Consider the following 22,216-nt stretch of genomic DNA (forward strand, 5'->3'; position numbering starts at 1 on the left):
CCCACGTCTGGGAAGGGACAATGGAGATTCTAACCGCCCCCCAGGCCCTACTGCATCATGAGCATTTCAGAACAAAACACTCTCTTTCTCACCTCAGACGTTTTTAAGTCACGAGTTTGACTATTTTTGAACTCTGCTGACTCAGTGACAGTTTTCTGACTTCACTCAGTTTAACCCTAGTTTTTAAAGTTCCTGTTTTTCTTTAATGAAGTCTCTGGGTCTTAAGTCCGGCGTCCAGCTGTTCGAACTGGGACTGGGCTCTTATTTTCAGATTTGAATGCGGTGACACACGTGACAATACTCTTTGCAGGTATTTTTATCACCTGGAATTGTAACAAGTGCTTCATAGTCAAACATGTTAACGAGGAAGAGAGGTGAGTAGATGGGGAGTGAGAACACATGGGTTTTCAATGTTTAAAAATCGTATATATGCATATGGGCACCCGTACACGTGTGTGTGACACGTAAAAATGCCGATCACGGCTCCAGGGACGTTCACCCTGCGGAACAGTGGGACATGCATGTAACTCGGGGGATGGCAATTCTATTACAACGATGGCATTCCCTCAGTATTGATCGTGATTAGTCTGTGGGGCTTTTTTGAAATAATGCAATTACTTTAGCATAATCTCCGTCTCCACGAATCACGCCCGTTTCTTACTTACACGCCCATTTCCTTCTTTAAACGTGTGCGAAGCGATCCCAGGGCGACAGGAAGGTCTCTCAGTTGGCATCGCGAGTCGCAGCAGGAGCTCACCCCGGGTCTGCTCAGTCAGCGACCCCTTTATGAGACGCACGTTGTTGACGCGCTGCTTCGGGCCAGCGCTCCCAGCATCACGGACCGCGAGCCTGCCTTCGCCCCGTTGTGAGTTCCTGCCTCGTTTGTCAGAGGCATTGTCCATGTCAGCGAGGGTTTCCTTCCGGGCTGTCTCTCTCTGTCCCACTGATCTGTGTTTATGCCGGCACCGTGCTGTTCATTTAGCTCATTACACGCGTGTAGGACAGTTTGAAGTCAGGGAGCATGATGCCTCCAGCTTTTTTTTTTTTTTTCCAAGATTGCTTTTGCCGTTCAGGGTCTTTTGTAAAATTTGTAATTATTTCTTTCTGGTTCTGTGAAAAAAATGCCACTGGTATTTTGGTAGGGATTGCATTGCATCTGTAGATTGCTTTGAACATTTCAGATACAATGTTCAGATTCATAACATGTTAATGCTATGGATTCTTTCAATCCATGAGTATGGTATACCCTTCCATTTACTTATGACTTTTTCCACTTCTTTCACTAATGTCCTCGAGTTTTGAGCGTACAGGTCTTTCACCTTCTTGGTTAAATTTATTCTAGGTATCTTATTCTTTCTGATGCACTGGTAAATGGAATTTCTTCATTTCTCTTTCTGGCAATTTGCTGTCAGTGTATAACAATGCAACGTATTTCTGAACATTGATTTTGTATCCTGCAATTTTACCGAATTTATTCGTTCTAGTAGCTTTTTGGTGGAATCTTTGGGGTTTAGTAGATTTAGTATCATGTTCCCTGCAAACAATGACGGTTTTACTTTTTCCTTCCCAATGTGGGTGCTTGTACTTCTTTCTATTGTCTGACGCTGTGGCCAGGACTTCCAGGTCTGTGTTGAGTAGTAATGGCCACAGTGGGCATCCTTGTCCTGTCTTTGACCTCAGAGAAGAAGAGCTCAGTTGTTCTCCACCGAGGATGATAGTAGCTCTGGGTTGTCACATGTGACCTTCATTGTGCTGAGGTACGTTCCCTCTAGACCCACGTTGTTGAGAGTTTTTGTCATAAAAGGATGTTGAATTTTGTCAAAAAATTTTTTCTGCATCTATTAAGAGGATCGTATGATTTCTATTCCTTCTCTCTCGGGTGAGGTGGCGGGAACAAGCTCTAGGCGGACTGGGCCCGTCCACCCCCCGGGCCTGGGACCGGCTCTGCCCTGCACCCCCTGCAGGACAGCGTCTGCCCAGGTCACCACCAGGAGGCCCCAGGGGCCTCACCCCCGACCTGCTTCCCGTGGGGCCTGCGTGGCGCAGCCTCTCTCGCTGTGGCTGTCCGCGTCGCTGTGGACACACTGTTCGTGGCTCACGGGAGGTCAGTCAGGCCACACACCCCTCCCGTGGTCAGTCAGGCCACGCCAAATGTGAAACCTGCACCTGCCTTTGCTCTTAGTGGTGCACCGGAGTGCAGGTGACAATGATGGGAGCGCTTGCCTTGTGACGGAGGGGACGGGGGGGGGGGGGGGGCAGAAGGTGGGGAAGGTGGTGGGGGTGGGGGTGAGGAGACGGGGTGTGTGGAGGGGGTGGCAGGGGGTGTGGGGATGGGGGGCGGGGGTGTGGAGGGGGTGACGGGGGCAGGGGAAAGGGGGGCGTGCACAGAGGATCTTAAAACCTATTTGAACTCCTTGGAATTAGAAACGGAGAGAAGAGAAAAGCAATGGTCGCCTCCCTCTCCCACGCCACCCCCCGCAGAGCCCAGTCCTCCCCGACGCTCCCCCATCCCCCCCCACCCCCTGCAGAGCCCAGTCCTCCCTGACGCTCCCCCGTCCTCCCCCCCCCCCCCCCGGGTCCCCGCAGCCTCACACCCAGGCGCCCGCAGCAAAGGGCTCGCGGGTCTCCCTCGGGCCCCTCTCGTCGGGAAGGCTGGTTGAGGAACAGCCAGGGACCACCCAGAACCAGCCGCTCCTCATTTCTCCTTTTAATTGGTTCCTCATTTTTAAAAAATATTTTATTTTATTTATTTTATTTTTTTAATTAAGGTATTATATGTGTACATAATTGGTTCCTCATTAAAACAAGAAGAAGAAAAGCATCCAAGTTAGTGCGCTGTGCGATGATGTCTTCAGTTGCCGGTAAATTGCGTCTTAGAGGCAAGCGTGTTTGTCCGACGACGGGACGGAGAATGAGACACTCGCCGGTTTAGAACGCGATGACCTGCCCGGTCCCCTCTCATCTTCCCCCCGAGATGAAATGCTCCCACCCAGGAGGCTTTTCCACAAGACGTCCTGCCATTTCCGCCGTCTCGGTCCCGAGGGGAGTCTCGTTAGGGGCCTCGCCGAGGCTGGTGACAACGAAAGACAAATGATGTCAGAGCTCCGGACACGCCGCTCCGATTTCTCTGCTCAGCAGAGGGCGCTCCGTGCCGGGCGGGCGGTGCCTGCTGCTCCGAGGGCGCCATAGGGCAGATTGGAGTGACGGCGGGGGTGGGGGGGGGGAGGGGAGGGTGCTGTCGGCATGTGCCACGCTGAGCCTCAGGCACGGGGCGGGGAGGGTGTGCACACGGCCACCACGTGGGAACCCCGCACCGCCCACTGAGCACCCCTCGCCGAGATGGGGAGGGGGTGGAGGCCAGGAGGCAGCGGGTCTGCTCCCCCTTCCCAGGGGGCTCCCCACCCGCTTCTCCAGGTCACACTCCAGCGGCGACCGCTCCCAGCCGGGCTGGGCGTCTGCTTGGTCCCCATTTGGCCTACAGTGGCCAATGGTGGCAATTCTTTTAGCTGCTTTTTTTTCTTTTTTATCCAAGACAACTTCAGTCAGAAAACCCCCAACAGCAGTTACTTATTCATTTATTTATGAACCCTCATCCGAGGACATGTTTCCATTGATTTTTAGGGAGAAAGAGAGAGTCCGAGACAGAGACAAACATTGATGTGAGAGAGACACATGGATGGGCTGCCTCCTGCATGCGCCCTGACCATTGCCCGGCCCGGGAGGAGCCTGCAACTGAGGCAATCGAACCCGGGACCCTTCCGTCCGCAGGCCCACGCTCTATCCACTGACCCACACCAGCCAGTGTTTGACACACTGGGCCAGGCTTTCCCAAAACCTACAAAGCGGCTCCTTCTTCTCCCTCCCATGAGCCAGGATGCCCACCGGCCGTCCCACCCGCTGTCCCACTGTCTCACGCGGCCGAAGGCACGGGGACTCCCCGCCGAGCCCCTCGGGAGCTCAGACGGGCGCCCAGGGCCGACGGCGGCTCCTTACCGTCATCGCGCCATCCAGGAGGCCGGGCCCGGGCGGGGCCTGCAGCCTGTCCGTGGCCCACTTCTCCAGGACGGACGCCACGTGGGGGCTGTCGACGTGGAGCAGCCGGAAGCCGGTCATGTTGGCGCCGCTGTGTCTGTACGGCCCCAGGTCCAGGGCGGCCATGTCCTGCGGGCGGGGGACGGGGTCAGTGTGACCGGGCCGGGGCTCTGCGTCTGGGATCCTCACCGGGACCGGCAGGGCCTTTGTGTCCGTTTGGTTCAGTGCCTTTATTATTTTATATTTTATTTTATTTATTAAAAAGATTTAAAAATGTTTTTATTGATCTCAGAGAGGAAGGGAGAGGGAGAGGGAGAGAGAAAGAGAAACATCAATGATGAGAGAGAGTCATTGATCAGCTGCCTCCTGCACGCCCCCCACTGGGGATCAAGCCCACCACCCGGGCCTGTGCCCTGACCGGAATCGAACCCTGACCTCCTGGGTCATAGGTTGATGCTCAGCCCTGAGCCACCCGGCCGGGCGGAGCCTTTATTTCATAAGGAAGCGGAGGTCTGAGGAGACGTGGACCCCAGGAAAGACCATCTTAGCCCCACGCCCTGCAAAGGAGGGAGATTTGGAAATTGCACAGCGTTTGACAGGAAGTTCCCTCAGCAGGAAACGGCACCACCCCCCCCCCCCCGCTCGACAAAAGCAACCCCATCCCCGGCGAGGGCGGGAAGCGGGCTCACAGCTCAGCTGGAGGAACAAAAGGTCCTCTTCGGGGAGAACAGAAGCTCCCGCATCTGCTGGGCCCCTGCCTGTGGGGGGGCGGGGAGGGGAGGGGGTGTCTTCACAGGAGAACCTGCTCCGCCCCCCCCCCCCCCATGTTTTCCATCGCAGACGAGGCTGAGCCAAACCAGACGTGCAAGAGCGGATTCACGTTTAAAATAGATGTGATACCTTCACCTCTTCTATAAAAAGGCCAGGCTGCGAACTGTGTGATTAAAATATATAACCCATTTAAGGCTAAACCAAACTTCCAAAGCATCATGTAACAGAAAAGAAACTTCCACAGAACATCCTGACAACGCTCCAGCTGGTGAGGCTCAGTGGTTGAGCGTCGGCCTGCAGACTGAAGGGTCCCGGGTTCGATTCCCGTCAGGGCACAGGCCCGGTGCGGGTTCGATCCCCACTGGGGGGCTCGCAGGAGGCAGCTGATCAGTGATTCTCTCTCCTCACGGGTGTTTCTCCCTCTCCCTTCCTCTCTGAGATCAATAAAAAAGTCTGTTTAAGAAAAGCCCTGATATGACGTCACTGGGCTAGGAAGGCCGTCGTTGTCGTTCCCCTTGGTGAAGGGGCCTCGGGCAGGAGGTGGGAGCCCTGAGGCCGCGTCTGCAGAGGCCGCACCGGAGGGTGTCTGAGGGGCCCTCCCCTCGCTGCCCTTCCCCGGAGAGCTCGGAGCAGAGGCAGAGCTCTGAGAGCTCCGAGCTGCGAGCCCAGCCCAGGTCAGAACAGGTGCTGGCCCTCAGCGGCCCTCTTCCCTCCCAGGCACGGCGCCGTTCCTTCCCTAAGTTCCCTGAACGCTCCGGGGAAGAACGGCAAGAGCAGAGCCGGCAGAACTCAGATAAACCGAAGGAAGGTGCTGAAATCAGCAAAGTTAAAGAATAAATCCCAAGAATGAGCAATCCCTTTATCACATTCAACACACCGAAGGAGAGTTACTTCAGCCAGAGGAGGTCAGACGGCAACTTCCAGAACGCCTACGGGACCCCTCACGGGTGCAGCCGCACACGGATGCAGGGAGCCAAGCTGAATACATCTTACGAAATGTGGGCGCAATCCAGCTGCCTGCGGGCCGAGCCTTCCACACCGAGCGCGGAGAGTGCGGGAATCCCACGTCCCCTGTGAGCGCGGACCACCTGCTCACCCCTCCAGGGCCTCCCGGAGACCTGTCCCTTCTCAAGTTTCAGCAGAACCTCCGCCCGCGTCCGCTCCCTCGCCCAAGCCCAGAGCAGCCACGTGACATCTCTCCCGACGCCCTCCGCACCCGCCGGCCTCCGTCACACCTGAGCCAGGACCTGGGTGTGACGGACGGCTGCCTGGTCCCGGCCCAATCCCTCATTGCCCTCGCCCTCCAGCCCACCGTGCCAGGTGCATTGGGCAGATGGCACCCTCACCGACCCTCCCAGAGCCCGAGTAGATCCCAGTCGGCACATCCTATGGATTAGACACCGAGGCTGGGCTATGTTTAAAAAATTCCTCAGTCTTAGGGTCATGCTCTTTCTTAGTGCCAAGTGTTCAGTGTGCAAACATCTCCCAAGATGCTCTTCTGAATGGCCCCACAACACCGCCAGGCGACCCCTCGAACCCGCTCTCCTGGACACGCGGGGCCGGGCCGGGTCACAGGACAGGACACAGTGCGCCTTCCGCGCACACGGAAATGGGGCGATGGTTCTCGACGAGGCGTTTGCACGTCGACGTTCCTACGCGATGGGAGTTTAATCCCTTCCCGGGTGCACGTGCATGGCAGCCGTTTTCAACAAAGGAGAGAAGCCTGCTTCTCAGCGTGTCTGGAAGGAGAGGGTTCTCAGAAGAGCGAGTCCCTGCTCCACGACGAGGGCTGCCTCGGACGGCGGGCGGCCTCCGAAACACGGGGGATGCTGCAGTCACGGATGCGTGTCTGCGGTCACGGACATGTGTCTGCGGTCACGGACGTGTGTCTGCGGTCACGGACACGTGTCTGCGGTCACGGACGTGTGTCTGCGGTCACGGACACAGGTCTGTGGTCACGGACACGGGTCTGCGTCACGGACACGGGTCTGCGGTCACGGACGTGAGTCTGCGGTCACGGACGTGTGTCTGGGGTCACGGACACGTGTCTGCGGTCACGTACATGTGTCTGCGGTCACGGACGTGTGTCTGCGGTCACGGACACGTGTCTGCGGTCACGGACGTGTGTCTGCGGTCACGGACACAGGTCTGTGGTCACAGACACGGGTCTGCGTCACGGACACGGGTCTGCGGTCACAGACATGTGTCTGGGGTCATGGACACGGGTCTGCGGTCACAGACGCGGGTCTGGGGTCACGGATGTGGGTCTGCGGTCACAGACATGTGTCTGTGGTCACAGACTCGGGTCTGCGGTCACGGATGTGGGTCTGCGGTCATGGACGTGTGTCTGGGGTCACGGACGCGTGTCTGCGGTCACGGACGTGTGTCTGCGGTCACGGACACAGGTCTGTGGTCACGGACACGGGTCTGCGTCACGGACACGGGTCTGCGGTCACGGACGTGAGTCTGCGGTCATGGACGTGTGTCTGGGGTCACGGACACGTGTCTGCGGTCACAGACATGTGTCTGGGGTCATGGACACGGGTCTGCGGTCACAGACGCGGGTCTGGGGTCACGGATGTGGGTCTGCGGTCACAGACATGTGTCTGTGGTCACGGACTCGGGTCTGGGGTCACGGACGCGTGTCTGCGGTCACGGACGTGTGCCTGCGGTCACGGACACAGGTCTGTGGTCATGGACACGGGTCTGCGTCACGGACTCGGGTCTGCGGTCACGGACGTGAGTCTGCGGTCACAGACATGTGTCTGTGGTCACGGACTCGGGTCTGCCATCACGGATGTGGGTCTGCGGTCACGGACGCGGGTCGGGGCGTGCTTACCAGGGTGGTGAAGAGGTAGTGGTAGCGCTCGGTCATCATGCCCAGGAGCAGGATCTGCGAAGGGAAGCGGAGGGTCAGACACAGGTGGTCACGAGGCACAGAGACTGAAATGAAAGGCGGAGACTCAGAAATCCCCCCCCCCCCCCCCCACACACACGGCAGTTCCCCACAACTCGGATGCGTTCCGGACGCCAGTGAGACTCGGCCCTCAGCTTTGCCATCAGAGGCTCTTAGACTCCATCCCAGAGAACCTGTGTCACCAGGATTCCTGAGGGCGGAGCCTGGGGCTGGTGGACAGCCCGGCTCTGAGGACACACGGATGTTTGGTGAAAGAACAGAGACCGTCGTGACTTCAGTGAAAGATGCATCAACAGGTCTGGGCAGAGGCCACCTCCCCACGGAGTCCCGGGAGGAGCCTGAGATAGATCAGAGTGGTTCCGCGGGAGAGGGGGGGACGAATGAAGAGGGGGTTAGCGACAGCACGGAATGTACCCGCCCGCCACTGCTCACGCCCTCGGCTGCCGCGGAAACCGGCGGGGTACCGCTGAAGGTAACGCCAGGAAGATAAGACAAATGACAGGAAACTCGCCCGGAGCCATGAGCCGCGGCGGGGAGGCGGCGGGGAGTCGCTCCTGCGGTGATAACGAGCCCGGCTCACGAGGCTTCAAAGGGCAGAGCTGCTCCGGGGCCATCGATCACCCCAGCGCCACGCGCGGCGAGGCCTCGTCAGCCGGTCCCTGATCGCGGCGGAGCATAAAGAGCCGGCCTGCTGGGCCAGCCAGGAACCCCATTTTTCACTTCAGTCATTAGGCCGTGCGATTGCCGCCAAGTCCAGCTCTTGAAAGGGAAACGGACACGTTTTATGTTAAGAGATAGAGCTGGGCTCGGAGGTTTGAAATATTCTTCCTGGAATTAAAAGCGAGACACCGAGGCAGCCGAGCTTTCGGCTCTACACCAGGGCTGGCGTTTCTCCCTTCACTTCATTTTGGAGGCGTCTAATCACCAATGGAGGGCCTGGGGTTTTCTAAAAAATTGATATTGTGGCCCTGGCCGGTGTGGCTCAGTGGATAGAGCGTCAGCCTGCGGACCAAAGGGTCCTGGGTTCGATTCCGGTCAAGGGCATGGACCTTGGTTGCAGGGTCCTCCCCGGCCTGGGCCCTGGTCGGGGCTCGTGCAGGAGGCAGCCCGTCGATGTGTTTCTCTCACATCGGTGTTTCTCTCTGTCTCTCCCTCTCTCTTCCACTCTCCCTAAAAGTCAGTGGGAAAACATCCTGGGGTCAGGTTCAACAACAAATCGGTATCGTCATAGTGATACACAAAACAAGAGGATCTAAAATACGACATCACAAACGTAACGCGTGGGAGGGAGTGAAGGCGTAGTCCTTGTAGGATGTAGTGGGCACGTGCATGCCCGTCGACCGCACACGGGCTGCCGGGGACACGGAGTGGCAGACATGAGCCTGTCAGAGCCCCACACCAAAGCCCCACAAAAGACACACGGAGAAGGAAGAGAAAGGAACCCACAAAACACGGAGCAAAACCAGCAAACGGCAGAGGCAGTCAGCAGAGGAAAGAAATAGAGAAAAACTACAAAACAGTGAGCAAAATGGCAACAAGCACAGACGTGGCAGGAGCCACTTTAAATATAAAGGAATTAAACGCCCCCATGAAAGGACGAGGGGCGGGTGAACGGATCAAGGAACGGGACGCGTCTGTGTGCCTCTTTAAAGACACTCACCTCACGTCTAAGGACGCACGCAGGCGGGAAGGGAAGGGACGGACAGAGACACTGCACGCAGATCGACATGAAGAGAAAGCTGGCGTCGCAATCCTCAGATCAGACAAAGTAGACTTTAAACAAAGAATGCAAAATAAAACACACACACACAAAGGCATTCCGTAACGACAAAGGGGGCAGCCCCATCGTAAATATCTGCGCACCCAATAACGGGCACCCCAATATAAGGAGTAATTATTAATAGACGCAATTGCAGACGTCGACAGTCATCCGATAACAGGAGGGGTCGTCGCCATCCGCTCACGTCAGTGGATACATCATCCAGACAGGAAACGAATAATAAGATCAAGGCTTTAAACGTCAGATCAGACATGTATAGAACATTTCATTCAAACACTGGAGAAAGTTCTATTTCAGGCGCACAAGCCGCCATACATTCAAGGAGGTTGAACCCCTATCAAGCGTCCTGTCTGACCACATGGAACTAGGAATCAGCAGCGGGAAGAAAACGGAAAGACACACACACGTGCAGACCAACACCATGAGAGGAAGCCACCAACACGTCAGGCGGGAAATCAAACAGGAAAGAAACAATGACCTGGAGGCAAACAGTGAAAAACACAACTTCCCCACATGGAGGGGCTGCAGTGAAATCAGTTCTAAGAGGAAGCTCGTGCTCAGCATCCAATCATGAAACAATAAAAATCTCAAATAAACAATCCGCCTTCCCACCTAAAGGAACCGGAAAGAGCAGAACGAACAGCAGGGAGGACTCACACGGATCAGAGCGGCTGTAAACGCAGCGGAGATGAAAGAGCAGACCAGTGGAACAGGTAACGAAACGGGGTTCGGCCTTGGAAAAGATAAACAGGACGGATCAGCCTTCAGGCAAGCTCTGAAGAAAGAAAGAGCTCGAGTAAACGGAGTCATACGTGAACGCGGTTACAGCTGACGCCAGAGAAATACGCAGGGTCATTAAGGAATGCCGTCCATGGCGCCACCCCCACCGAGGGGACAGCCTGGGGGTACGGACACATTTCCTGCAGCTCAAGCCTCCCAGGACCGGACAGGAAGAAGCAGCAAATGTAGATGGACCAGTTCCTAGCAATGACGCGGAAGCAGGAATCAAAACTCTCACCGCGAGCAAAAGCCAGGTGGTGTCACAGGTGAATAAAACGTGAAATGCTTTTTTGTTTTTTAAGCAACCATTCAACTTACTGTTTTTATGACTATTTTATTGTCATACCTGGAGGCAAATATTCCTTTGACACGCCCCTTATTCAATGTTAAGAAAGAGCTATGAAGATGCATGAATAAGCAGCTAATAGGTGTACTGCTTTTTGAAAAATGTACACTGAGTGGCCAGATTATGATGATCTCTGAACGCATAATAATCTGGCCACTCAGTGTATATATGTGTGTGTATGTATGTGTGTATATATATATATATATATATATATATATATACACACACACACACACATATATATATACTGCCTCATCTATATATATTGGAGTCCCAGTGCATGAATTCGTGCATGGGTGGGGTCCAACCAACCTGGCCAGGGGGAGGGCACATGGGCGGTTGGCTGGCCTGCCTGCTGATTGAACTCCTGGTCGAGGGGACAATTTGCATATTAGCCTTTTATTATATAGGATATACGCTGAGTGGCCAGATTATTATGCGTTCAGAGATCATCATCATCTGGCCACTCAGTGTATATTTTTATTGACTTCAGAGAGGAAGGGAGAAGGAGAGAGAGAGAAACATCAGTGATGAGAGAGAATCATGGATCAGCTGCCTCCTGCACCCCGCCCCCCACTGGGGATTGAGCCTGAAACCCGGGCCTGTGCCCTGACCGGAGTCGATGCTCAACCCCGGAGCCACGCCGGCCGGGCTGAGAGAGTGTCTGTTAGTGGCCTGTCCTCCAGAGCAGAGCACGTACAGAGGGAGCTGCTGCCGTCGCACAGGGTGTTCCCTCTGGAGGCGGGTGTTTCAGCTGGAAGTCACTCAGGGAGCAAGGAGGTGTCCTCTCAGGATAAACGTCCGTCTTCAGATAAAAGCACAATCAGGACACAGGGCGTTTCCTCTCGGTTCTTTGCAGAACTGATGTTCTCCTCGGAGATGCGGCCTCTCCGAACGTCCACGCTGTGCCTGTCTGTGGCCTGCTGGGGGCGCTGACCCAGCCCCGCACACGTTCAGGGCAGTGCTCTCAGCTAGCAGCCCTGGCTCCATTCAGACCTTTTTTTTTTTTTTTTTAAATCCTCACCCGAGGATATTTTCCTATTGATTTTAGAGAGAGTGGAAGAGAGAGGGAGAGACAGAGAGAAACATCGATGTGAGAGAAACACATCGATGGGTTGCCTCATGCACGAGCCACGACCAGGGCCCGGATCAGGGAGGAGCCTGCAACCGAGGGGCGTGCCCTTGACCGGAATCAAACCCCGGACCGCTCTATCCACTGAGCCACACCAGCCAGGGCCTATTCAGACTGTTTTATTGGCACCCAGCACATCACATCACACACTGTGTGGAGTAACGTGGCTGCCAACACTGCCTGTATTGAGGCCCACAAACCCCCGTGTGTATTTAATAACGTACTCACACCTATGAACCACGCCTCGAGCCAACCCCGGGGCTCAGGAAATGTGAATCAATGTGAACATCAGCCGGAGAGAAATCTAATTACAGTGAGAATGTGCCGACAAAGTAATGCTATAATACGCGACAGATTACCGCCCAGCAGTGTAAGTAGGGATTCATCATCATTACGTTGTCAGAATTTATCCTAAGTAATGAGCGTATCACCAGCCAACCGCCTCCAAGGCTACCAGAGGGCCCTGGGAGTTTACAGAAGGAACGAACTGCTCCCCCATCTCCCCGTTTATTTGGGAGTCTGCTAAGGATGAGGCAACGAGAGCTTTTTTAAAATTAATCCTCACCCGAGGATAGTTTCCCGTCGATTTTTAGAGGGAAAGAGAGAGAAAGAGCAACGTGAGAGAAACACATCGATTAGCTGCCTCCTGCACGTGCCCTGACCAGAATCCAGGGAGGAGCCTGCAACCGAGGTACGTGTCCTTGACCGGAATCGAACCCGGGACCCTTCAGTCCGAGGGCCGGTGCTCTATCCACGGAGCCACACCGGCCAGGGCGGTGTGAGTTCTTTGTGTCTGGACCGGTCAGGGTTCTCGACCGCTGTGAGCCTGGAAACTCGGAGCTGAAGGGACCTCGGCAAGATTAGTGCCCACGGCCCTTTCCCAGAGGAGGGCCCGGCTCAGGGCAGCTCATTCAGGGGGTCCCGGCAGCCAGGCCGTGGGCACGTGGGGTCCGGTTTGAAATTGGTGGTGGGACCAGGATCCTCGTGCTTCTCGTCTGAAGCCTGGGATACTTTGAGAGGATAAAAACCATCACCCCCGGCAAATGCGCAGCGTATTTTGACATAGAAAATGTAATGGTAACTAGTTTATTCTATCGAGGAAAACGCCGAGTTTGCAACTGGGTCTTCCAACGTCCCACCCGAGACCCTAGTCCCTCTTCCTTGGGGCTTCAGACATCCGCTCGATGGTCTCCCACCGACTGCAGACCCCGGAGAGCCGCAGCCGCCCGCCCTTCCGGGTCTCCTTGGCTGCGGGGGCAGAGGCTGGGATGGTTGTGCTGTGCTGTCTCTTACTGTGTCTGTGTCCCCACCCATCGGGCTCCACACGTGCGCGCTGAGCCAAAGAACGGATTTCTGTGCCGCGCGCCCCCCGCACCCTCTCCGGGGCCGCGGGACTGTCGGTCCATCGGCATTTCTCCGGGGCTGATGGACGAGACACGACTGGGTGCTGAGAGTGAAGTGGAGCGTCTGGAACGGGAGGAGTGTGAAGGTCAGCTGGGACGCGTTCCGGGCTCCAGCACGGCGCGTGGACGTCGTGGGGTACAGGGCGGGAGCAGGATGGGGGGGCTTCCTTTACTCTAAACCCCGAGGGGAGTTTCAATCCCAGACCAGCCACCTGCTGGCCTGGGGACCGCGGGGAGGTGAGGAAATCGCTCTGCGCTCCGCCCGTTTCTCGAATGGAGCTTTCTCCTCAGGTAAATGATGGCGCGGTCCACCCCCATGGCCAGGGCCGCCCCGTCTGACTGATGATTAGAAACCTCGTTGGCGCAGGTTCCACACACGGCTCGGTGTCCCGGTCCGAGGGGCGAGGACTGAGGGGTAACAGGAGACCCACCTCCGCTCCGCTCGCCCCGCCCACAGCCGCGAGGCACCACTCGGGCGAGGACGGAACCGCGCACACAGCTGCGCGATTCATCCACGGCCCATCGCTTCCCACGGCGGGAAGCCGGGCGTTAGCGTGCACCTTCTCTCGGCCTGTTTGTCTTTAGTCCTCACCGAGGACATTTTCCCACTGACTTCGAGAGAGAGGGAGAGACGGAGAGAAACAGCGGTGTGAGCGGGAAAGAATGTTCCAGGCGCTGGAGACGCAGGGGAGAGGCGGGCAGTGGGGAAGGTGGGCGCCTGGGGGCAGCCGAGCTGCTGTCGGAGGCCGGGCTGGCACCGAGCGAGAGAGGCCGGGTCAGGTCCTGCCGGCATTGAGAGCAGGCTCCATCCGCCCTGGCCGGTGTGGCTCAGTGGATAGAACTTCGGCCTGTGGTCTGCGGACTGAAGGGTCCCGGGTTCGGTTCCGATCAAGGGCCCATGCCCGGGTTGCAGGCTCGATCCCCAGCAGAGAGTGTGCAGGAGGCAGCTGATCCATGATTCTCCCTCTCTCTCCCTCTCCCTTCCTCTCTGGAATCAATAAAAAATACATATTAAATATATAAAGAGCAGGCTCCGTCCATGACCATGGCGGATGAAATTATTATAACTCTGAGCTTCGCATTTCCTTTGCAGAATAAGGGTGATACCAATGACATCCAGGCTACTGTGTGATTGAGGGGGTGCTGCTAGCCACCCACAGGGCGGCGTCCTAGGCTTGCCTTGGCCTTGGGGGGCGGAGGGGGATGGTGCTCCTAGGAGCCAGCGAGGGGCCGTGGGGGGAGGGGCAGGAGCCGGGGCTCCCACCTGAGGGGGGAGAAGAGGGAGCAGGCCAGGTGCAGGGCGGGTGGGCCGGGAGGGACGGGGACCCCAGGCTGGGGGGGGGGGTTCCACCCTCAAACCGCAGAGGCTGAGGAGGCACGTGGTCCCCGCGAAGCCCCCCGTCTCTGCAGCTGAATCGAGTCTTGACATTTGAATTTCTGACTGGTTTTGGGAACTGACTGCGGATTCCATCACACAGCACTGCTCCCTGGGAACGGAAGCGATTGCCTCGCGGGGTGCTCGGCTCGCCCCCAAAAGCTACGCAGCCCCCCCCCACCTCCCGCCCGGACAAACGTCAGACACGCCCCGAAAGTGCGCGTGAGGCCTCTTCCGCGGGTCGTTAAGAAGGGGCCCAAGGGGTGAGGGTGGCGGGAGAAAGCCCGCTCCCGCGGGCGAGGGGACGTCCGGGCGGCCTCGGCCGAGAAGAGAAGCTGTTGATACGGATTCACCTGAGCGGCGGCGGCGTTTCTCCCGGAATCCGGGAGCCCACGGGGAGGACGTGCTCACCCACGGCGGGCGCGGGCCTCCCAGGCGGGACCGGGCGCTGGGACGGGGGGCGGAGACCGCAGGGCGGCTGGCGGCTCAGAGGGACCCGTGTGGGCACCGGCCTGCCCCACCCCAGCTCCCGGCTCCGTGTGAGGAAACCACGGTCTCCACAGGGGCTGAGGCCCGGCTGCGGCACGGGACCCCGGAGCCCTCAGGTCGCTGGTGAGGTCGGAGGTCGGGGACCCCGGGAGCCCTCAGGGCCTGGCACCAGCGGGCACGTGGGGAGGACGTGCGTCTCCTCTCCCCTCCTCCTCAGGGAGGGGCTGGGTGGGCGGCGGCTGCGATCAGGACCCTCCCCTCCTCCCCCTCCTCCCCCTCCTCCCAGAGGCGCTGGCACACCCGTGGGCGGGGCTCACGTGGTTCCTCCCGGCGCCTGCACGGGGCTCGTGGGGCAGGTGCGACCACATCACACGGAGCACGTGGCCTCGTTTTGACCAGAACAGACGTCCCGGGTTTTCCCATCAACACCCGCTCCTGGGGGGGGGGGTCCATGGGGGCCGCCGAGCCCGCCTGGTCGCCACAGGACAACCCCTGTCAGTCACCGCACCCTCACCCGCACCCGCACCCGCACCCACACCCTCACCCCCACCCCCACCCGCACCCTCACCCCCACCCACACCCACATCCCCACCCACACCCGCACCCTCACCATCACCCACACCCCCACCCGCACCCGCACCCGCACCCCCCCACCCCCCCACCCCCACCCGCACCCCCCCACACCCTCACCATCACCCGCACCTGCACCCACACCCGCACCCCCCCACACCCACACCCGCACCCTCACCCGCACCCCCACCCGCACCCACACCCGCACCCCCCCACACCCTCACCATCACCCGCACCCGCACCCCCACCTGCACCCTCACTGGCCTTAAACCAGGAGGACCCTGGCTCCCTAAAGGGTCTGAAGGGCAACCTCCCGCCTCGGGGCGGCCGGACGTGATCCCGGGAGAGAGAAACGCGTGCCCCCCCCCCCCCACGCCCCCTCACCTGCTTCAGGACCCGGGCGGCCGTCTCCAGGGAGCAGTCGAAGATCACGTGGACCTCGCGGGCGCGCTTCATCTCCTGGAGCAGCGGCTTGGCGTCCCGGGTCCCGGGGGGCAGCTGCCGCACCCTGAGCCGGAGGTCGTGCCGGGAGGGGGCCTGGATGAGCTCCTGCAGGCGGATCAGACCTGCGAGGACAGAGGACGGGGTTCCTTCCAGCCACGCGCACCGTCCCCCAGGCAGCCAGAGCCGGCCGGTGACCGCTGACGGCTCGCCTGTGGTCCCCCTGCCCGTGCGGATACACCGCGTGCCCACGGGTGGGGGCCGTGTGGCTGCGTGTGGGGGCCGTGTGGCTGCGTGTGGGGCCTGCATGGCCGTGTGTGGGGGCCGTGTGGCCGCGTGTGGGGGCCGCATGGGGGGCCGTGTGGCTGCGTGTGGGGCCTGCGTGTGGGGCCTGCGTGGCCGCGTGTGGGGGCCGCATGGGGGGCCGTGTGGCTGCGTGTGGGGCCTGCGTGGCCGCGTGTGGGGGCCGTGTGGCTGCGTGTGGGGGCCGTGTGGCTGCGTGTGGGGGCCGTGTGGAGGGGTGCATGGCCGTGTGTGGGGGCCGCATGGGGGGCCGTGTGGCTGCGTGTGGGGGCCTGCGTGGCCGCGTGTGGGGGCCGTGTGGCTGCGTGTGGGGGCCGTGTGGCTGCATGTGGGGGCCGTGTGGTGGGAGGCGCACTCTTCCCAGCGCACCAGGAATGCGTTGGGGTGCAATCATCCCCCCCAGTCTGCAGCCGACACCCCACACCTCTAACAAGTGACGTCTGTGCCCCCCACACGGGTGTGAACAGGAAGTTGCCGTGGGACAGGGAACACCTGCCCCCAACAAGCCCGGGGGCGGGACCTCTCGGGCCGTGAACCCGCGGCCCCCAGGGTCTCGGTGACGGGTTTGCGCCGAGGCGTCGGCGGCCCTAAGTGATGGAGTCCTCGCCCCAGAACCTCCGCTCGGACAGGGCGGCGCGTGGACGTGGGGAGCCCGCTCTCGGCCGCGTCAGGACGACGTGATGAAAGCGGACGGCAGCCAGCGCCCGCTCCTGTGCGGGTGGGAGGGGCGCGGCCACCGGCGGCGGGAAGGCCTGCTCTCCCTCGAGGGGGACGGCGGGCGGCGCGGTCTTTTGTTTGTTTGTTTTTTAAAATATGTTTTTATTGATTCCAGGGAGGAGGGGAGAGGGAGGGAGGCAGAGAAACATCAGTGATGAGAGAGAATCATGGGCCGGCCGCCTCCCGCCCGCCCCCACTGGGGATGGAGCCCACGACCCGGGCCTGTGCCCTGACCGGGAATCGAACCCTGACCTCCTGGTTCATAGGTCGATGCTCAGCCCTGAGCCACGGGGGCGGGGGGGGGGGTGTTGCGTGTTCTGCGTTTGGTGACTGTCGTGCGGCTACAGCGGCCGGTCCTCTCTCAGGACGCACGCTGTGAGCTCAGGGGTCACCGTGTCGTCAGATCTTTCTCGTGGGGACAACTTGCTGCGCGTCGTCCGAGTCCTGGCAGCTGTTTCCATGACGAGAGAACCACCGAGCATGGGGCCGCGGGGCCGCGAGGGAGCCCGGGTCTAGGGGGCGGGGGTGCAGGACCTCCTGGCCCATCGTCACAGCCCCCCCCAAGTTCCCATCTTTCTAAAGAAAAGGCCGCCTGCCCGGCGTGGCCCAGGGCATAGAGCGCCGGCCCTCGGGCTGCAGGGTCCCGGGTTCGATTCTGGTCAAGGGCACCGTCCTTGATTGCAGGCTCGATGCCCGGTGGGGGCCGTACAGGAGGCAGCCGATCCGCGATGCTCCTCTCTCATCGATGTTTCCGTCTCTCTGTCCCTCTCCCTCCCTCTCTCTCTAAGAAATAAAAAACATTAGAAAACAAAGAATAAGGCAAACCTGTGGCTGTGCGATCACACAGGCGCCCCCCCCGCCCCCCCCGCCCCCGCGCTGGGAAGAGCCGGAGCCGCGCCGCCGATCGGGCGGTGGAAGACACGTGAGGAAGGAAACGCGGCTGCAGGCCAGAGCCGCCCTCGGTGGGCGTCTGAACCCCCTCGGCCTTCCTTAGGGGACGGGGTCCCGGGCCCAGGCCGAACCATTGGGCATATGGAGCGACATCTTTAATATTCTGACTAGATAACGTCTGTATCAAAGGTGGTATTTCCTTCTAAAGACCCTCCTGAGGTTGACGATGAAGAGATCACTCCCCACAGGGACTGGTCTCCTCGCCGGCGCATCCCCACGTCAGAGCACCCAGCCTCCGGGGAGAGACGCTCGTGCCGCCCGCCGGGGCGAGGCCCAGAGGCCCAGTGCCGTCCGCGTGCGCGGGAGCTACCTGTGCCGTCCTCGTACACCAGGGTCACGGCCCGCCAGGCGAAGTGGAGGACCAGGTCCAGCACGGCCCTGCCCACGGCCGCCGGGTCGGGGTGCAGGTTGACGTGGAACGCGTCTCGGGCGTCCGCCGAGCGGGGCTGCCAGCGGGTCTGGATGTGGGGGACCTGCAGGGCCTGGCAGATGGACTGCACGGCGCTGACCGAGGGGCTGTGCGCGGGGCCGAAGAGCGCGGCCACGCCCAGGGCCAGCTGGTCGCAGGCTGGGGGGGGGGGGGCGGGAGAGGGAGAGAGAGAGGGAGAGGGAGAGTGAGGGAGAGAGAGAGCTGTGAATTCCTGTGAATTCCCTCTCACACACACCCAACCCCCCTCCAGCTTCCCCGCCACCTGCAGGCTCACACCAGCCCCCAGAGTCCCAGACCCTGAGCCCCGAGGTCAGGGACGGATCGCAGGGCTGGCGAGGAGCACCACAGGGCAGCGCCTGCAGGTCACCTGACCCTGGCCTCGCGTCCTCACCGCTCATCAGGTGGAGTCTGTCTTTTAAAAAAATATTTTTAATGATTTCAGAGAGGAAGGGAGAGAGGAGAGAGAGAGAGAGAGAGAGAGACATCAGTGATGAGAGAGAATCATGCACCGGCTGCCTCCTGCACACCCCACACTGGGGATGGAGCCCACAACCCGGGCCTGTGCCCTGACCGGGAATCGAACCCTGACCGCCTGGTTCACAGGTCAATGCACAACCACTGAGCCCCGCGGGCCGGGCATAGGTGGAGTCTAAACCCCTGGCCTGGTTTGGGGCCACCAGGAGCCTCCAGCTGGTCCACAGCCCTTCGCGGAGCGAACGCCAGGTGAGTGGGGAGTCACCTGCAGTGGCAGCGACGGTGGCCGCGTGGCCACAGGAGCGGCTGCAGCGCTTTAGCTCCTTCAGGAAACGGCCGAGAGCACCGCGCGGTGCCGACCCCCCACGAGTCACCGGATAAGGAGCGGCACCGCCTACAGGGCGTCGGGGACGCTGCGCCCGCCCGCGGACGTCAGAACGGAGACGCCAGGGCCCGGCTCGGCCAGGCCTCTCCGCGCCACACCAGCCAGGGTGCAGCCTGAAACCAAGTCGACGTGTGTTTACAAATTAACTTATGGCCCGGCCGGCGTGGCTCAGGGGCTGAGCGCCGACCTGTGAACCAGGAGGTCCGGGTTCGATTCCCGGTCAGGGCACGTGCCCGGGTTGTGGGTTCGATCCCCGGTGTGGGGTGTGCAGGAGGCAGCTGATCCACGATTCTCTCTCGTCATGGATGCGTCTCTCTCTCCCGCTCCCTTCCTCTCTGACATCAATAAAAACACTTAAAAATGTGACCGTGTTTCCGAGTCCCCTCTGGTGTCAGCCGACCCCGAAACAGGCCCCCCCGGCTCTTCCCGGGAGGGAAACCTTGGCGTCTGGTAGGAAGTAGGTTCCGTTTTACAGACGTTTCTGTCCGAAGGCAGAAGAGAATGAAGTGAGCAGACGCAGAGGGTGTCCTCACGGGTTTCATCTTCTATTCATTTAATTCCAATCCTGACTGATTCCCGTGTTTGTGTGTGGCTCCGTGTTCCACACTGGGGCACGCGGAGAGCACGCCAACTTCTGTGACCCCAGGTTCTCCGCTTTGTGTATTTGTTCGTGTCTCCCCGACTTGACCGTTTGTGTGGAGATTGGGATCTGACCTGACAGGGGTCACAGGGAGTTGGGGGGTGCTGGGGAGCCCCGGGGTCTGCAGCCCGTGAGATGGAGGCGGGGACCTGTCGTGGGCGTCGCCGCTCGGGGAGGGCCTGCCACGCGCCTCCTCTGCCGGCACCGCCCGTGTTCACACGGGGCCTCGGCTTCGGGCGGAGAGGCAGGGCCAGCCTGACGTGTCCACTCACGGCCGAGCCGGCTCCTCACGGGCCGGGGGCGAGGGGCGAGCTGAGCGGAGGGCCGCGCAGCCGGGCACCCCCCTCAGGAGGGTGACCCCGCACCCCGGGACCCCCGCGGGCCCTCCGCACACGATGGCCACGGTGGCACGGAGGGACCTGAGCAGACCCCTCACCCGGCGGCGTTCAGACGGGTGAGCGCGGTACCTCTCTGCGAGGCGTCGAAGCTGTCGAAGGGGGCGGGCCTCTGGAGGTCGTAGGTGAGGGTGGTGGCGGGCGTCAGGCTGCGGTTCCTGTTGATGCTGCCGACGGCGAACTTGAAGGCTAGTTCCTCCACGTTGGCAGGCTCGTTCTCCGCCGCTTCGAAAACGCCGCCTGCGGGAGGAAGGAGGTGGGTGAGCCCCCGTGTCCACGGCTTTTTAAACACGTTTTTATTGATCTCAGAGCGGAAGGGAGAGGGCGAGAGAGAGACATCAACGAGGAGCGAGGACCACGGATCCGCTGCCTCCGGCACACCCCACACTGGGGATCGAGCCGGCAACCCGGGCCTGTGCCCCGACCGGGAATCGGACCCAGAACCCTCTGGTCCGCAGGCCGGCGCTCTACCCACTGAGCCACCTGGCTGGGGCCACGTGTGTTTTTCAAAGAGAAGAATACAAACGATTCGAACAAAGAGGAAAGGCAGGCGTGCTCAGGCCGGTCCCAGGCCCGTGTTCACGCCGAGCAGCACGTGTGCTGGGCGGGTCCACGGCCCACCCCCCGGTGTGTGCTCACGACTTCACGTCCCGGATGGCCAATGTGGGCCGTGTAGTTCATCCTGTGGGATGGGCGCCGGGGGATGGAGACGGCGATTCTGCCGTTCGCACCTGCATCTCGCTGCGGTCACCTGAGCACGACCTGAGCCGTCTCCTGAGAGCCAAGCTCCTGCACTCGGAGGCAGACCTGCTGGATCCGGGGGACGGGCAGGGGACGGGGAGGTGCAGAGAGCCGAGGGGCCCCGTGAGCCCCACACGGAGGGTTTCAGAATGGCGGCTCGGAACTCCGGGGTCTGATGCTAACACCTCCCGAAGGGCCCGGGCCGCTCGGAGCGCCGCCTGCTTTTGCTTATGTCTGGTTTCTGGAGACCCTTCAGTCCTGCTCCGAAGCACCCCGTCTCCGGTGAAATACGTCCCTCCACTGAGCAGGATCAGGAGCCGCTCTCCTGCCTTGGACACAGGCTCGTCACAGGCAGACACAGAACGCCGTTTCAATGTCAACGCACACTCCCTGGAGCACCTGCTGGTGTGTGCTGCCTGCCTTGGCCTCAGGCTGAGGAACGCTAAATAAAGTGCGTGCTGTCCGCGGCTCCGGTAACACTTGTCACACATCTGGAGGGTGTGCCGAGTCCCCTTACGTGTTGAAAACTCGATTCTGCGCGTTTCAACTCTAAGACCTAAGACCGAGCGGATTTAGAAACGGTTTAGGAAACCAGGAGGCAGTGAAAATAAAGGTTATGAATCCAGGGCCTCCTCAGATTCCCCGATTTTACCCCCAATGGCACTTGGCAGCTCGTAAGCGGAACGAGAAGCTTCCGGTGGGAAAAAGGAGGCAGACAGACAGACAGACAAGTCCTCGCACACGTGCTGCTGAGGGCACAGCTCGGCTCGCGGCTTTCATAGCGTGATCCACGCGCCGGCAGCACAGCCCCACGTGGGACGGGCGGCAGTCACAGCTCAGAGACGATCCCCACAGGCTTCCTTGTGCGTTTCAGGCCTGAGTTGTGCCCTGGCCGGTTCGCTCAGTGGTTAGAGCGCCAGCCTGTGGAGCGAAGGGTTGCGGGTTCGATTCCCAGTCAAGGGCATGGACCTCGGCTGCAGGTTCCCAGCCTGGTCGGGGCGCCTGAGGGAGGCAGCTGATGGATGTGTTTCTCTCTCTCCCTCTTCCCTCCCTCCCACTCTCCCTAGAAATCAATGGGAAAAAACCCTCAGGTGAGGATTGAAGAAAAGAAGTGTGATTGCATTTGTTACACTTTCCCCTAAAA

General features: G+C 60.0%; 1 protein-coding gene across 1 annotated transcript in view; it reads right to left on the bottom strand.

The window, feature by feature from the left end:
- GRIK1 (glutamate ionotropic receptor kainate type subunit 1) overlaps positions 1-21,068 on the bottom strand; it is a 58,283-nt gene extending 37,215 nt beyond the window's left edge. Inside the window, exons 1-6 of the mRNA XM_054712726.1 lie at positions 21,063-21,068; positions 20,404-20,635; positions 18,318-18,575; positions 15,980-16,161; positions 7,643-7,696; positions 3,994-4,161 (exon numbers count right to left, since the gene is read on the bottom strand). Of these exons, the coding sequence (XP_054568701.1) occupies positions 3,994-4,161; positions 7,643-7,696; positions 15,980-16,161; positions 18,318-18,575; positions 20,404-20,635; positions 21,063-21,068 (900 nt within the window). The remainder of the gene's footprint in view (positions 1-3,993; positions 4,162-7,642; positions 7,697-15,979; positions 16,162-18,317; positions 18,576-20,403; positions 20,636-21,062) is intronic.
- Between the last annotated feature and the right edge of the window lie 1,148 nt (positions 21,069-22,216).

Source organism: Eptesicus fuscus, chromosome 3, assembly GCF_027574615.1.
Source record: "Eptesicus fuscus isolate TK198812 chromosome 3, DD_ASM_mEF_20220401, whole genome shotgun sequence".
Classification (NCBI taxonomy): Eukaryota; Metazoa; Chordata; class Mammalia; order Chiroptera; family Vespertilionidae; genus Eptesicus; species Eptesicus fuscus.